The sequence below is a fragment of the Neophocaena asiaeorientalis genome, unplaced genomic scaffold, assembly GCF_003031525.2.
Source record: "Neophocaena asiaeorientalis asiaeorientalis breed wild unplaced genomic scaffold, Neophocaena_asiaeorientalis_V1.1 scaffold469, whole genome shotgun sequence".
In the NCBI taxonomy this organism is placed as follows: domain Eukaryota; kingdom Metazoa; phylum Chordata; class Mammalia; order Artiodactyla; family Phocoenidae; genus Neophocaena; species Neophocaena asiaeorientalis.
In genome coordinates, this window is record NW_020172691.1 from 2,264,844 (window position 1) to 2,278,944 (window position 14,101).

The window sequence follows — 14,101 nt, forward strand, 5'->3', positions numbered from 1 at the left end:
CGCCCCAGGCCGGGGGGAAGGGAGGGAACCGGGCGGCGCCCCGGGGCCCGGGGTGGAGGCGGAGCGGCGCGCCAGGACCGTCGCCCCGAGGAGGCCGGGGCGGCGACGAGAAAGAGACTGGAGCGCGAGAAGGACAGGGGGTAGAGCGAACGAGTACTACTCACCCGTCCATTGCACACACAGGAGACCCGCGGGGGACGGAGTGGAGGCACCGGAATAGCAGGAACCGACCCAACGGCTCTGAGTTATAGACTCACAAAATGGCGGAGACGCCCGAACACGTCCCCCGCGCGCTCTGCCCATTGGCTCCTGCCGCGCAGATGGGCGGGGCGAGCGCCGCGGGACCCCGCCAGCGCCTCCCAATGGCTAGGAAGTCGCTCGAGGGGTGGGGCCACAAACAGTGGCAGGCGGCCATTGGGGAAGATGGCCGTCCGTCAGGGCTCGAGGCGGAAACGGCCCGTGGAGTCGGGGGAGGGGCGAAGAGGTGAGGCCACGTGATTGCGCCAGAGCCAGTGAGCGAGCTGCCCTCCTGCGTGGGGCTTTGCTGGAGAAGCCATCTTAGGAGTGGGTACGTGGCGGGTCAGGCGGTGGGAAGCGTGCTTCCCCCAGGCTGCCGCCATCTTGCAAACGGGCAGAGTCCACCTCCACCTCGGGCGTGAGAGCAAAGGGAGGCGCGTCGCCATCTTGAAGTAGGGCAGGAAACCTCCAGGGCGCCACCTTGCTTGTGGGCACCTGGCCGAAGTCCATTTCGAACTTAGACGTTACCCTTTGGTTAGCACGCGAAGTGGCGGCTGCCTAACGCGTCCCAGAGGCGCCGGGGTTGTTTCCACTGCTGGCCACCAAGCCTGTGGCACGATGTGGCCACGGGTCGCCCCTGACTGTCCTTTGTTTGCCCCAGAGCAGCGAAGCCCGACCACGGTCTCCTCGCCTGACTGCAGGAATGGGAAAATTGAAGCCCGGGGGGCACGGCGGACGCCGCCCTGCCTGCCTGCAATGGAAGGAACATGAGGCCGGGGGCGCACGGACAACACCGCCGTGCCTGCCTGCAATGGGGGGAGGGGGGGACTGAGGCCCGGGGCGCACAGATCAGACTCCGCCGTCAAAGGACGTTCAGGACTGGACGGGCCTCCATCCCAGCAGCAGAACACTCCAAACTTAACTCGGAGAATGCTGATTTCAAAAAGAGTTGAACAGGGTTGTGGGTGATCGGGGAACCCCGGGAAAGGTGCCGGAAAACAGGGCCAGCTGGGTGGGGCGAGTGGGGGGAGGGGCAGGCGGAGTCAGGGAGGCCGCGGCAGTCCGGTACCCCAGGCTTTTGGAAGCATCCAGGAGATGATGGGCATGCCGGGCTTGCTTGTTCCCAGCGTGGAGCAGACGTTCAATAAATAGAAGAAATTATCCTGAATAGTGTTTGCTATACGTCTCGTGCAGAAAAAAGGATTTTTAATTGGCACAAGCCTAAAGAGGGAGAATGACATTTGTTGTTTCCCTAAGTCGAGGTCAGGCCTTTGCTCCCGCCTCTCCGGTCGGTTTTAGCTTGGGCGGAGTCATGGCAACAGCGTCCATTTTAGGGCCGCGCGGGCCTGGACGGAGCCCAGAGACCGGGGCTCCCGAGCCAGAGGGCTTTCTCGGATTAAGGGCGGCCGCCGATTTTCACGGAGGCCTCCGCCTTGCAGTCCTTGGCCCCTTGTTTCGCCGAAGGCCATCTGAAGCCCAGGAATGGCTAATCAGGAGTGTCCCGGTGGATTTAGGAGAATCCCCAACGCATTCCTGTGGATTTGCTCCCTCCAGGACTCCTGTCGCGCTCCGCTCTGGGTACCACCAGGGGCAGTTGCTCATCTTTGTTGCCTCGGTTACTGGTGCCAGGGATGGGCCCTCTTGACAGCAGGGATGGTTGGAGACATGGGAGTGTCGCAGCCCAGAGGGAGAATGTTGGTGGACCCTCCACCAGGTTCCTAGCACGGATCTAAATGGTCGCAATCTATTAAAAGCCATTTCTGCTCACCGCCCTCCAGGCGTTGCTCAGAGTCAAAGCCCAAGTCGACCTCGTGGCCCCACAGACCTCTCACCCGCAGCCGCCTTTCTGGTTTCTGACCGCATTTACACAGGTCTCCTTTACGAGGTTGTTCCCTTCTGGAAGGTTCCTCCCTAAACCCACTCCCTCCTTTTACTCCCTGCCCTGGGGCCTTCGCGCAGAGGCCCCCTCATCAGTACAGTCTCCCCGACCTCTCCCTTAAAACGGTTGAGGATTTCTTTCTCGCCTTCCACTGGAACACGAGGGAGAGAAGACAGCCCCTGCCCGGATCGGAATCCACGCTGTTACCACCCTTACAAGGGCCACAAACCAGGCGGCGTGAAACAACACAGATTTATTCTCGCTCCGTCCTGGAGGCCAGAAGTCAGAAATTGAGGTGTCAACAAGGCCGAGCTCCCTCCAGAGGCTCCAGGGGAGGGTCCTTCCTGCCTCTTCCAGCTCTGGGGGCCCAGGTGTCCTTGGCTTGTAGACAGGTCCCTCCAGTCCCTGCCTCTGTTGTCACATGGTTCTCTTCTCCCTGTTTCTCTGTCTCTCCTGTTTGTGTCTCTAAAAAGGACCCTTGCCCTTGGATTTAGAGACCACCGGGATAATCTCATCTCAAGGCCCTTAATCTCACCTGCAAACACCCTTTTCCCAAACAAAGTCATGCTCACGGGTTAGGGGATTAGGATGCAGACACACCGTTTTGGGAGCTGTTCGTCAGCCCAGGACCCCACCTGGACCCTGGACCAGCCATGAAAGACTACTGGCAGGCCTTCCATGTCTGCGGGGCGGGGTGGGGGGGGGGGGTCCAGGGAGCCCCCAGGCCCTGCATCTCAGTTGGATGGATGCCCTGGTTTATTGGAGAAACCCGGCTCCCCTGGCTGTCTGCTCCCTGCTCAACCCTTCTGCCCGCCGGCCAGCTGGCTCCCTCATCAATGATTTAGGGTGAACGTGGGTGTGTGATCCCCTTGCAATTGAGAATAAATGGCTTAATAGTCTCGGAATATTTGTTCCCTGTGTTTGTTTATTCATTGCCTTGATTACAACAGCCGTAGGGCCTGGGTCCAGGGTGGGTGGGGGCCTGGGCTCCACATCTCCCCTCCCCTCAGAGGCCTCCTAGCCTCTTTGACCCATTTTCCAGATATCTGTGGGACTGAGCTGGGGGTAGGGGGTGCCAAAGAGGCTACCCTGCAGCCCCTCCAAGCTGGAGCCCCCCACCCCAGTCCCCAGCTGAGGGGCAGAACAAAACGGTTGGCTCGGGCCTGGGAATATTCACGTCAGAATCTGTCTCCCGCCCCTTGACGGGGGTCCTTGGGCAACAGCTGACTCCACAGCCCCAGGCCCTCAGGCCAAGAAGCAAACCTTATCTGCCCAAACCAGCAAGCCAGCCTCTCCCCGAAGGACCCACTGTGTCCCCAGGCCCTGCCCGGAGAGGGAGCTGTCTCTCTGCCCTAAGTGCCTCCACACCCACCGCCCAGTCCACACCCTTGGGAGCTCAGCCTGGGCTGGGTACCTCCCTCCAGGCTCCAGTTTTAAGTCTTGGATCCTCTGAGTAGGAAATACTATGTTTCCTTTTCCCAAGCCCAGAGAGGCTGGGTGAGCTGCCTGGGCCTCTCAGCCAGGAAGCGGCCCCCCTGTGGTTTACCCAGGCTGCTCCGCCTTTACGGGGGCACCAAGGAGGGTGAGCAACAGTGTGGCCGGTCCTCAAATGGTCAATGTAGAGTTACCACCTGACCCAGCAATTCTCCTCCTTGGTATCTGCCCAGCAGAAATGAAAACACACGTTCATACAAAACCTGAACATGCACGTCCACAACGGCACGATTCACAACAGCCCCAAAGCAGAAACAACCCAGGTGACCATCGACAGGTGAAGGATAAACACCACGTGTCCCTCCACAGAAGGAAAAGTCACTCAGCCACGCAAAGGGGCGAAACACCGACACTCGCTGCAACGTGGACGGACCCTGAGAACACGATGCTCAGTGAGAGAAGCCAGACGCAGAAGGACACACAGTGCGTGATTCCATTGACGGGAAACGTCCAGGACAGGCAAATCCACAGACAGAGAGAGTGGATTCCTGGTTGTCAGGGGCTGGGAAGTGGTTGCCAACGGCTGGCGTTTCTTCCCCCGTGATGAAATGTTCTAAAATTGATCGTGATGATGGTTGCACAACTCTGTGAATAAACTGAAAAACCACTGAACTGTGCGCTTTAAAAATGGATGGGCAGTGCGGTTATGTGACTTGTATCTAATAAAGCTGTTTTTAAGAAATCATTAGGATGAAGACCGGAAATGCCAGCTTTGGCAAGGATGGGGCAGGGGGAACTCTAAACGCAGCTGGGGAGGGGGAAGCAGTGCAGCTGCTTTGCAAAACAGCTTGACAGTTTCTTGAAAAGTTGCCTGTATGCTTCCCCTAAGGCCAGGCACTCACGCTCCTGCGTGTTTACACGAGAGAAACGTGTAGAAATAGTCAACAAAAGCCTGGAAAAGAATCTCCATAGCAGCTTTTTAAAAAGTACGTAACAGACAAACACTGGAAAGAACGGAAGTGAGCAGTGCGCAAAGGATGGAGACGTGCTGTGCGGAGGGTCTCTGGCACGGGGGAATCCACGCGGCAATGGAGAAGCACAGAGACCAGCCGGGTAGACCTCTGTTCCAAGTATACAAATGTAGTCCAACAGCAGGCAAAATGCACCGACAGTGCCAGAAGTTGGGATAGGGCGCACTTGGGGGTCAGTGGCTGAGAAGGACAGGTGGGGGGACCTGGGGACTCACGGGAGTTCAGTTCGCAAAATGCTTTGTGATTGGGGTGCTTTCCTGCATGTAAATTGCAGCTCAGTAGAAAGTCTGCTTAGAAAATCCTGTTGATTCTCATCATTCTTACACTCAGGGTCTGTGAAGTCACAGCAAACACTGGGTTGGGAAGCACGGAACCCCGGCTCCTGGGGGAAATGCGGGTGAGAGTCCTGCCAGCCTTTGGTCACAACAGTGTCACCAACCCGTCACACATACCTTGTGTCCCGCGAGTTTCTGTTTGCAGCCTCCTTATTTAACATATATTGATTGATTCAGTAGCCAGTAGGGCTGTAGAACAACTTACGGCAAATACTCCTATTTTATCCAAAAGGCACCTCACGGCCTTCTTGTGCTCAGGGACACTTGGGGGCCAAAATCACCCACAAAAAGCACTAAATGTAAAAACTTTTAGTGCACACCTGCTCACCGGCCAGAGGACATCTCTGTGGTCACAGGAGGGGCCAGTGGGCCAGCCCGGGGGACAGCTGTCTCTGGGCACTTCTTTCTGCTGCACCTCTTTGCAGGGCCAGAGCCCCCCCTTCCCAAATGCCCCTCGCGGCTTCTCAAGCCCCACACATGCTGTGACCGGCGCTGGGCACAGAGCTGAGATCCAGCCACACTGCGGGTCATCCCCCCGCTTCTGGACGTGCGTGTCGGGAGAGGTAGTGGAGGACGGAGCAGGGCCCTGCAGGGACCGGAGGGGGATCCAGGAGGGCTTCCTGGGGGAGGTATGTCAGATGTGGTGAGCAGAGGGAATGGCACTGAGGGAGTAGAGGGTCTTAGGGTGAGGCGAGGGCTGGCTGGGCTGCACATGGATTTGGGGTGGGCAGCCACGCAGCGGGGGTGAAGCACCCAGACACAAACTTACTACTCGGCAACAGACAGTAAAACTGTGGAGCCACCCTGTGTCCCCGTCGTGTACCCCTGACCGAGGGAGTGTCCCGGGGGGTCGCCAGGCACTGAAGCTGCCCCAGTGCAGGAACAGGTGGGGATGGGGCCTGGACCACCCTCCCAGGCTCTCTACCTCTGCAGAGCAGCCAGGAAAGCCGCAAACATTAAAACTTTTTTTTTTTTTTGCGGTACACGGGCCTCTCACTGTTGTGGCCTCTCCCGTTGCGGAGCACAGGCTCCGGATGTGTAGGCTCAGCGGCCATGGCTCAAGGGCCCAGCCGCTCCGTGGCATGTGGGATCTTCCCGGACCGGGGCACGAACCCGTGTCCCCTGCATCGGCAGGCGGACTCTCAACCACTGCACCACCAGGGAAGCCCAAAACAATTTTTTAATTGAGATAAAATTCATACTATAAAACTGTATATTTGAAGAATCCAATTCAGTGGCATTGAGTGGCCACTGAACGGCCATTGTTGTCTAACCATCACCTCTATCTAATTCCAGAACATTCCATCACCCCAAAAAAGAATCCCATCCCCATCAGCAGTCATCCCCACCCCCTCCTCCAGCCCCTGACAACAAGGAGCCCACTGTCTGTTCTCTTTGGACTTGCCTGTTCTGGACGTTTCCATCAGTGGAGTCGCACCCTGTGTGTCCTTCTGTGTCTGGCTTCTCTCACTGAGCATCGTGTTCTCAGGGTCTGTCCATGTTGCAGCAAGTGTCCGTGCTTCACCCCTTTTCACGGCTGAGTAATATTCCTGTGTGTGCATATGTGTATACACCACATTTAGTATTCATACGTCAATGGAGAGTCGTTTTTCCCCTCACTTTTCTGCAGTTGTGAGCGTGTGTGTACAGGTTTTTGCATGGACGTACGTTTTCGTTTCTCTTGGATAAATCTGTGCTAGTTTCCAGCAGCTGCTGTAATGAATGATGCAGATGGGGGCCTGAAACAACCAAAGTTTATCCCCCTGCAGTTCTGGAGGCCAGAAGTCCAAGATCAAGGATTCAGCAGGGCTGGTTCCCCAGGCCTCTCTCCTGGGTCTGTCAATGGCCATCCTCTCCCTGTGTCCTCACGTGGTTGTCCCTAATCTCCCCTTTTTATAAGGGCACCAGGGATTAGGTATCATGTTGGATTAGGACCCATGCTAATAATCTCATTTTAATTCAATCGCCTCTGTAAAGACCCTGTTTCCAATAAGATCTCATTTACAGGTACTGGAGGTTAGGGCCCCAGGATATCTTATTTTGGGGAGGGGGTGGAGGGCATGACACAATCAGTCAACTATAGACCCTCCGGAGTGGAGTTGCTGGGTCATATGTAGGATGATTCTGAACTTAACCTTTGGAATGAGCATCAGACCGTCCAGAGTGGCTGCCCCAGCCTACGTGTCCAGGGCTCTGATTTCCCACGTTCTCTCCACGTCTGTCTTTATTGGTGAATTTCCTCAGTTTGTCTCCACGTCGTCTCTGCCCAGGCCCCTTGCGGTACCAGGCCCTCAAGGCTGTGCCGGTCTCATGAGCTCTCCTGGAGGGGGCCCCTGAGCAGTCGTGGGGAGCCCGGGCTGGGGGTCCTGCAGGACGTCCCCAGTCTGGGTTTGTGCAGTGTTTTCTTGTCGTTGCACCGGGGCCATGGGTTCCCCGGGGGGAGACGTCGGAAGGGAGGTGCCCTTCTCACCCATCACCCCAGGGGCCCCTGCTGCCGACCTTGACCTGACCCCCTGGCTGCTCTACGGAGGGGAGGGGGGGTTCCTTCCCCTGCACGCCGTCCTCCTGGGAAGTGTCTCTGTGTGCAGCCCTCACACAGGGCGGGCCTGGGGTCTCTCTATCAAGCCACAGCCCAAAAGGCCCGGGGACTGCTGCCGGGCACCAGGTGTGCCGAAAGCCCTGGCCTCCGGGAAGGTGAATGACAACCCCATGACTGAGGGCAGCAGCAGGAAACGGGGGCAGGTGTGTGTGGGTGGCGCAGGAAGGGGCTGGGACCTCACTCAGGGGCCACATCTAACCCGGGGGGGTGCAGGGGGGGCGACACTTGGAGGGCTGGGCCCAAGTGTGGAGGAGGGACCCACAGAGACCCCATCAGAGGCTGAATCGTGGTCCCCAAAAGCTGTCCACATCCTGACTGCCAGCACCCGTGAACACGACCTTATTTGGAACCAGGGTGGCCAGCTGCCGCAGGAAGATGGTCCGTCATAGCCTGCAGAGGAGCCGGCCCGCCCGCACCTTGACCTCACACTTCCGGCCCCCAAACTGTGAGAGAAGAAATGTGCGCTGTTTTAGGTCACCCGCTGTGGCTCTTGGCGGCGGCAGCCACGGGAAACTCACTCTGCCTCAGGGAGGTGGGGGCTGGGCGGGCAGGGAGGGCGGCTGGCTTCCACGGGCTTGCAAAATTCATGACAAGGACGATGTCTCGATACGGAGGGAACGTGAGCCGGGCTGTAAGCGATCCCGAGGCCACCTGTTCACCCGCTCCCCGCCTGTCCTCGGGGTCATGGAGCCGCAGGCACCGGCTGGGTCAGGGCTGCCCGGGGGGTCCCGGCCAGGTGCGGGCACAGGGGGTGCTGCAGGAGCACCCAGGAGCAGAGACCCTAGACCAAGCCTGGCAACCCCTGGGGCTGCCTCGTCTGGAGCCTGTTCTGGGAGAGTCCGTCCCCGCCTTGTCCAGACCTTGGCCTCTGACCCTGGGCAGGTGTGAGGCGGCTCAAAAGGCCAAACCAAGTTGAAGTCCAGAATTAACTACAGGAAAGCAGCCGCTCTCACCTGCGGAGTTTCTGCCCCAGGGGACACTGGGCCACATCTTTGGGACATCTGTGGTCATCACCATGGGGGGCTCCCGGCATCGCGTGGGTGGGGGCAGGGAGGCCGCTCCACACCCCACAGAGCCCGGGACACCCCACAGAGGATGCTCGGAGCCGAGGAGACTGGCCCAGACCCTTTGGTGCCTTTGCATGTTTTCTGGGACAATGGGGACCTGCAGAGGGATGTCAGCTCAGATAAACGAAACGCTCTGGGGTCTCTGCAGTCCTGCTCCCTGGGGGCAGGGGGTATTCTGGTAAGAAGTTAATTCTGGAAGGATCCAGGAGGGGGGAAGGACTGTGCCCCCCCCAGGCAGGCCGTGGGACTCCAGGACAGAAGAGCAGCAGCCCTCGGGTTTCACGGTAGGTAACACATGAGACCCGTGAACCTCGCGGGAGTGACATCAGTGGCATCAATAGTTTATAGCGGGAAACGGACACTTGATCCCGTGTTGTGGCCAGCTGGCTCAGGTGCCTCAGGGCCGCCTGCCGGGGAGGCCCCTGATGACCCACCCGGGGGACAGGATGGGCCCCTTCTCAGTCTGAACACACCAGCCGGCGTTTGGTGCCATGGTTTTCAAAGAACGCTCCCCTTCCTGGAGTGGAGACGTTATGTCACCAATTTGTTCTCGTTTTGACAGGCCACGGGGTGGGGGCTGCTTGGTGCTCACCCAAAGGGGACGGAGCCAGAGCACTGGCTCCGAATTCCTCTGCATCTCTGCGTGGACGTTTCTGCAAAGACGGACAACCAACCAACACGCACATGAAAAGATGCTCAACGTCATGAGGAAAACGCAAGTCAGACCACAGTGACACGGCACCTCCCGTCCATGAGGGTGGCCACCACCCACACGGCAATCACCACCCACCCACGAGGATGACCACTGTCCACACAGCGGTCACCTCCGGCCCACAAGGGCGGCCAATGTCCCCACGGCAGTTACAAGTGTGGGCCAGGGTGTGGGGAGGCTGGAACCCGTGTCCACAGCTGGTGGGAGGTGAAACGGTGCAGCTGCTGTGGATGACAGTGGCCGTTCCTCCAAAGGGTAAAAATAGAGTTACTGTGTGGCCAGCAGTCCCATCGTAGGAATTCCACTCCAGGAAAATGAAAACAAGTCCACATAAATACTGTACACAAATGTTCACGGGAACGAGGTGAACGGCAGACAAAAGGTGGACCCGAGGGTCCATCGAGGGACAGATGTGTCCCTCCACACACGGGAACATCACTCAGCCATGCACGGAAAGGGGTGAAGCTCTGACACTCCCTACCGTGTGGACGGACCCTGAGAACACGATGCTCAGTGAGAGAAGCCAGACACAGAAGGACCCACAGGGTGTGATTCCAGTGATGGGAAACGTCCAGGACAGGCAAGTCCACAAAGAGTTAGTGGTGGTCAGGGGCTGGTGAGGGGATGGGGTGACTGCTGATGGGCACGGGGCTTCTTTTGGTTCCTGAGCATTTTGTACGTATTTTTTCTGACTGACTTTAAAATCTATGTATGTTAAATACTTCCTACACAATTAGACAACCAAACAGAAGAAAACTAAAAATCGTCCGTAAAACCCGGCCCCCCCCAAGTCAACAATAATTGCCTTTAACATCAGAGGTTTTCCCTTCAGAATATTTCCTGGATCTATTTATGCTGTACGGGAAACGTGTACGTGTGTAAACATAGATGTGCAGATATTTACATATCTGTACATATGTATGTATATATACAATACATATACACCGTATACATATTTTTATATGTATGCATATATATATGTATATATAAAATTGGGATCACGCTAATATTCTCCAAACCTTGCCTAAAAATTACTAAGTGTCATTGTAGCAAGTTCACACAACCCTGGAAGAATAAAAGATAAGCGTGCAAAGCTCTTCTTCTCTCCTGGTCCTGGCAGATTCCTGCTGCTCCAAGTCCATGCTGCTCACTTCCAGGCATTTTCCACATCCCAGCATCTGAGGGAATCATACAATCGTTTTTCTATTTTATAAGGTGGCACCATGTTCCTGGCTGGTAGGCAGTTTCTCTCCTGTGGTTTTTAAATGGTCCTCAAGTCTTTTGTATCAATTTCTCATTGATACATTTAAAAACCAGCTCAGGGAGGGGGTCTCCCAAGCTTAGGCAGGAAAACATTTAAAAATAGAGTTGCAGGGGACACGGGTTCGTGTCCCGGTCCGCGAAGATCCCACATGCCGCAGAGCGGCTGGGCCCGTGAGCCATGGCCGCTGGGCCTGCGTGTCCGGAGCCTGTGCTCCGCAACGGGAGAGGCCACAACAGTGAGAGGCCCGCGTACCGCAAAATAAATAAAAAATAAAAATAGAGTTGATGCAGAGAGGGAAACAAATATCCCAGGAATCTGGAGGTTAAACTGTTAACTGTTGTTATATGGAGCAGGTTTTTAAATTCTTACTTGGTACTTTTATTCTGTTAACCAAGGAGAGAGATATGTCTCCTTGTTAAGATGGTTCCCCTCCATTTTCCTTTCCACTTATTTGATATCCTGAAACTTTCTGGATGATACTAACATGTCTTCTGAAACATTGTTTTTGTTGTTTTAATGGTGGTAAAAGAGACAGAACATGAAATTCACCATCTGCACCATCGTTAAGCGCACAGTTCAGTGGTACTAAGCATATTCACATTGTCGGGCAGCCAGCCCCACCATCCATCCCCAGAACTTTCCGGAAACATCATCTTTTTTTTTTTTTTTTTGCCGCACCCTGTGGCTTGCAGGATCCCCGTTCCCCGACCAGGGATAGAACGCAGGCCATGGCACTGAAAGTGCCGAATCCTAACCACTAGGCTGCCAGGGAATTCCCTGGAAACATCACCTTTAACTAGAGCTGGATCATGGTTGAGATGCCGAACGACCTTGGCCAGCCCCTGCCGAGGCCACGCCCCTCACGTCCTTCCCTGGCCTCTCACGTGGGTGGCTGAGCTGGTTACTCTGAACTCACTTGGAACTTGCGGATGGGCCCAGGTCTGCACACTCTGGCTCTGTGCTCCCCAGTCCCCCAGCCCTGCTGACCTGGGCCCTGCTGCCTCCCCCGGGGTCCTCAGAAGCACCCTGCAGCCAGCCCGCTGCCCCTGGGCCTTCCTATCAGAGCATCAGAGCTGGACAAACAACCAGAAAAACCCAGAAAGCCTGGGGTGATCACCTTTCCTTCCCTACGATCCAACATTCTTAGCTTTTTTTTTTTTTTTTTAAAGAAATTCACATTTTGCAACCCACCCCCACCCCAAGCCTCTCTGTGGAGCCAGCAGGGTTTAAATTCCCGCCCATTATCCTGAAGGAACATTCTAGAAGCAGTTGGGCCAAGGAAAGCCCCACCAGCTTCCATCACCCCTGTTTTCTTGGCGATTTCCTTTTTGCTGAAGATAAAATAGGTCCCAATAATAAAAACAAACGTACCGAGACGCTTGTATTTATCTCCAAAGCACGGCCTCTGGGCTCCGGAATGTTCTTGTGTCATTTCCAGATATTGTATAGGGTTCCGGCAGAGACACGGGGACACAGCCGGGACAGACCAGGCCAAGGCTCTAATAGAAACACAGCTTTTAAATCCCTGTATGCCACTGACAACCTGCGAAGTTCACGGTTATTTCTCCCTGTGAAAATCTGTCTCTGGAACCTTCCGCGGGGGTTCTCCTACGCCCCAGACCTTGAAGAATTCAAACCACCAAGGACTCCCCGCCCAGACCCCCAGGTCCCCTTACAGGGAGGCCGGCGGGATCACAGAGATCTTGACCGCAGACAAGGAAGTGCTGGTTCCCCAGCACTGTCTTTGATAATTTTCCTCTTTTTACTTCCGGTTGAGGAATGAGGTATTAAGCCAAAGAATGAAAGAAAACCAGGGGGAGGGTTTGCGGCAGTTTTAATTGCTTTTCCAAGGTTGTTAATAATTGTCTTGGTTGCCTCGCGGAGCGCAGAGGCTGGGGGGAGCCGGGGTGGGCCGGGGGTGGCCTCCATCCCTCAGCGGGTCCTGGACTGGAGGCTGCAGGCCCAGGGCCCCACCCGCAAGGGGGAATGGCCGCATTCCTAGCATTCCTTCTCTCCTTCCCACATTGTTTGTTTGTTTGTTTTAAATTAGAAGCCGCCAGGAACTCCTTTTGCCTTTTGGATTCTGCTGTCCTAGAACCACCGCCTGGCCGAGCCACAGAACCTTCCAGTACCCTCCCAGGCCCACCCCCCGCAGAGACACCCACGCTGTGGGTTATCCTGCATCTCAGTGTGTGCGGGGACCCGCAGGACCTCAGGCCCACGGAGCAAGCTGCCTCCCCCGCCCGCCCCGATCTCCCCGTCAGGACCTCAGCGCTCCAGCCTGGACTGCTCTGCCGCCTCCCCCCACCCACCTTACGCCCCCCACGTGGCTGTGGGCGGGAGGAGGATGGAAAGGAGATTCTGCCGCTTGCAGAGCAGGCTGGGTCACGGAGGACACCGAGGCCTGGACAAAGGGAGGGGGCAGAATTTCAGACGCCAGGTAGTCAGCTGACATCCAGCTTGCCGGCGAGGAAACCGAGGCAGGGGTTACCACCTTCAGTCCGGCGGCCCCTGCAGCCCCTCCACTGAGTCCAGGCTCTATCCCCAGCACCCAGTGGGCACCTAAAGAGGGCCAGGCTGACGGCGGTGGGGCCGTGGGGCCGGCGGGCGGTTTGGGGAGCTGTTTCACTGCCCTGAGCCTCAGTGGTGTCACCTCTAAAACGGGGGCAAGGTTCGCCCCTCATGGGGCTGCGGTGCTCTTGTCTGCAGACCCCGGCCCGCGCAGTGAGCAGAAGCCCCGCCTGTGTGACCCTGACCTTCTGACCTCCTCTTGGAAAGAACAGTAAGACCAAACCGGATAACACCTGTCAGGCCTCAGGGGGCTCCGGCCCTCAGGTGGGACACCAGCAGAGTCAGCGACTGCTGTTGTAGAAATGGGATTGTTTCCACGAAACTGGAGAATTCTGGGCAGGTTCACGCGCACAGCAGGTGCTCATGCTTGGGGCCTTTATTATTGCCCCGAGCCTATCACCTCTGCCCAGCACAGGGCGGGCACACAGCCAACGGGACTCTGACACTGAACAAAGGAAACCTCATTTACAGTGGAGGTTTCCCTACCCCTACCCCTCACCCCCACCCCTGCAGACTTCAAACATGAGGAAGGTTATTGCTTCTCACCAGCAGGAGAAGGAGGCATTTCTCCCCGCACGGCAACAGCCCAGCCCAGCCAGCCACAGACTTCACAGCCCAGCCAATGAGAGACCATCACAACTCAGCCAATGAGAGACCACCATAGCCCAGCCAATGAGAGACCATCAGAACTCAGCCAATGAAAAGCCACCACACTCCCAGCTCCGAGTTTCCTCCAATGGGCTCTTTGTTTACAACAGCCCCCTCACAACTCCCTATTCTCTATAAGAGTTTCCTCAGGTTTGCTCTCCAGACTAGCTTGTGGCTTCCTGGATCGTGTATCCAGAATTGTACCTGTTTGCCGTTCCCGAATAAACCCGTTCTGCTGTTAAGATATCTGGTTGTTTTAGATTTAAGGTCAAGTTTATGATCATGGAGATCCCATCTGGGAGTAAAGTTGTTTTGAGCATTTTT

The 14,101-nt window shown here is 56.4% G+C and overlaps 1 protein-coding gene and 1 long non-coding RNA gene across 3 annotated transcripts in view; both read right to left on the reverse strand.

Annotated features, from left to right (window-relative positions):
- PTBP1 (polypyrimidine tract binding protein 1) overlaps positions 1 to 274 on the reverse strand; it is an 11,188-nt gene extending 10,914 nt beyond the window's left edge. Inside the window, exon 1 of one of the 2 annotated variants that reach the window (XM_024740047.1) lies at positions 165 to 274. In XM_024740047.1, the coding sequence (XP_024595815.1) occupies positions 165 to 172 (8 nt within the window). In that variant the 5' untranslated portion in view covers positions 173 to 274. The remainder of the gene's footprint in view (positions 1 to 164) is intronic. The other variant, XM_024740048.1, reaches the window with a different exon arrangement.
- A 9,775-nt stretch (positions 275 to 10,049) lies between these two features.
- Positions 10,050 to 13,736, reverse strand: LOC112396395 (uncharacterized). Its single transcript, XR_003002550.1, has 3 exons — positions 13,676 to 13,736; positions 11,930 to 12,057; positions 10,050 to 10,472 (listed from the first exon to the last, which is right to left on the reverse strand). It is a non-coding gene; the product is annotated as an uncharacterized LOC112396395 (long non-coding RNA).
- Between the last annotated feature and the right edge of the window lie 365 nt (positions 13,737 to 14,101).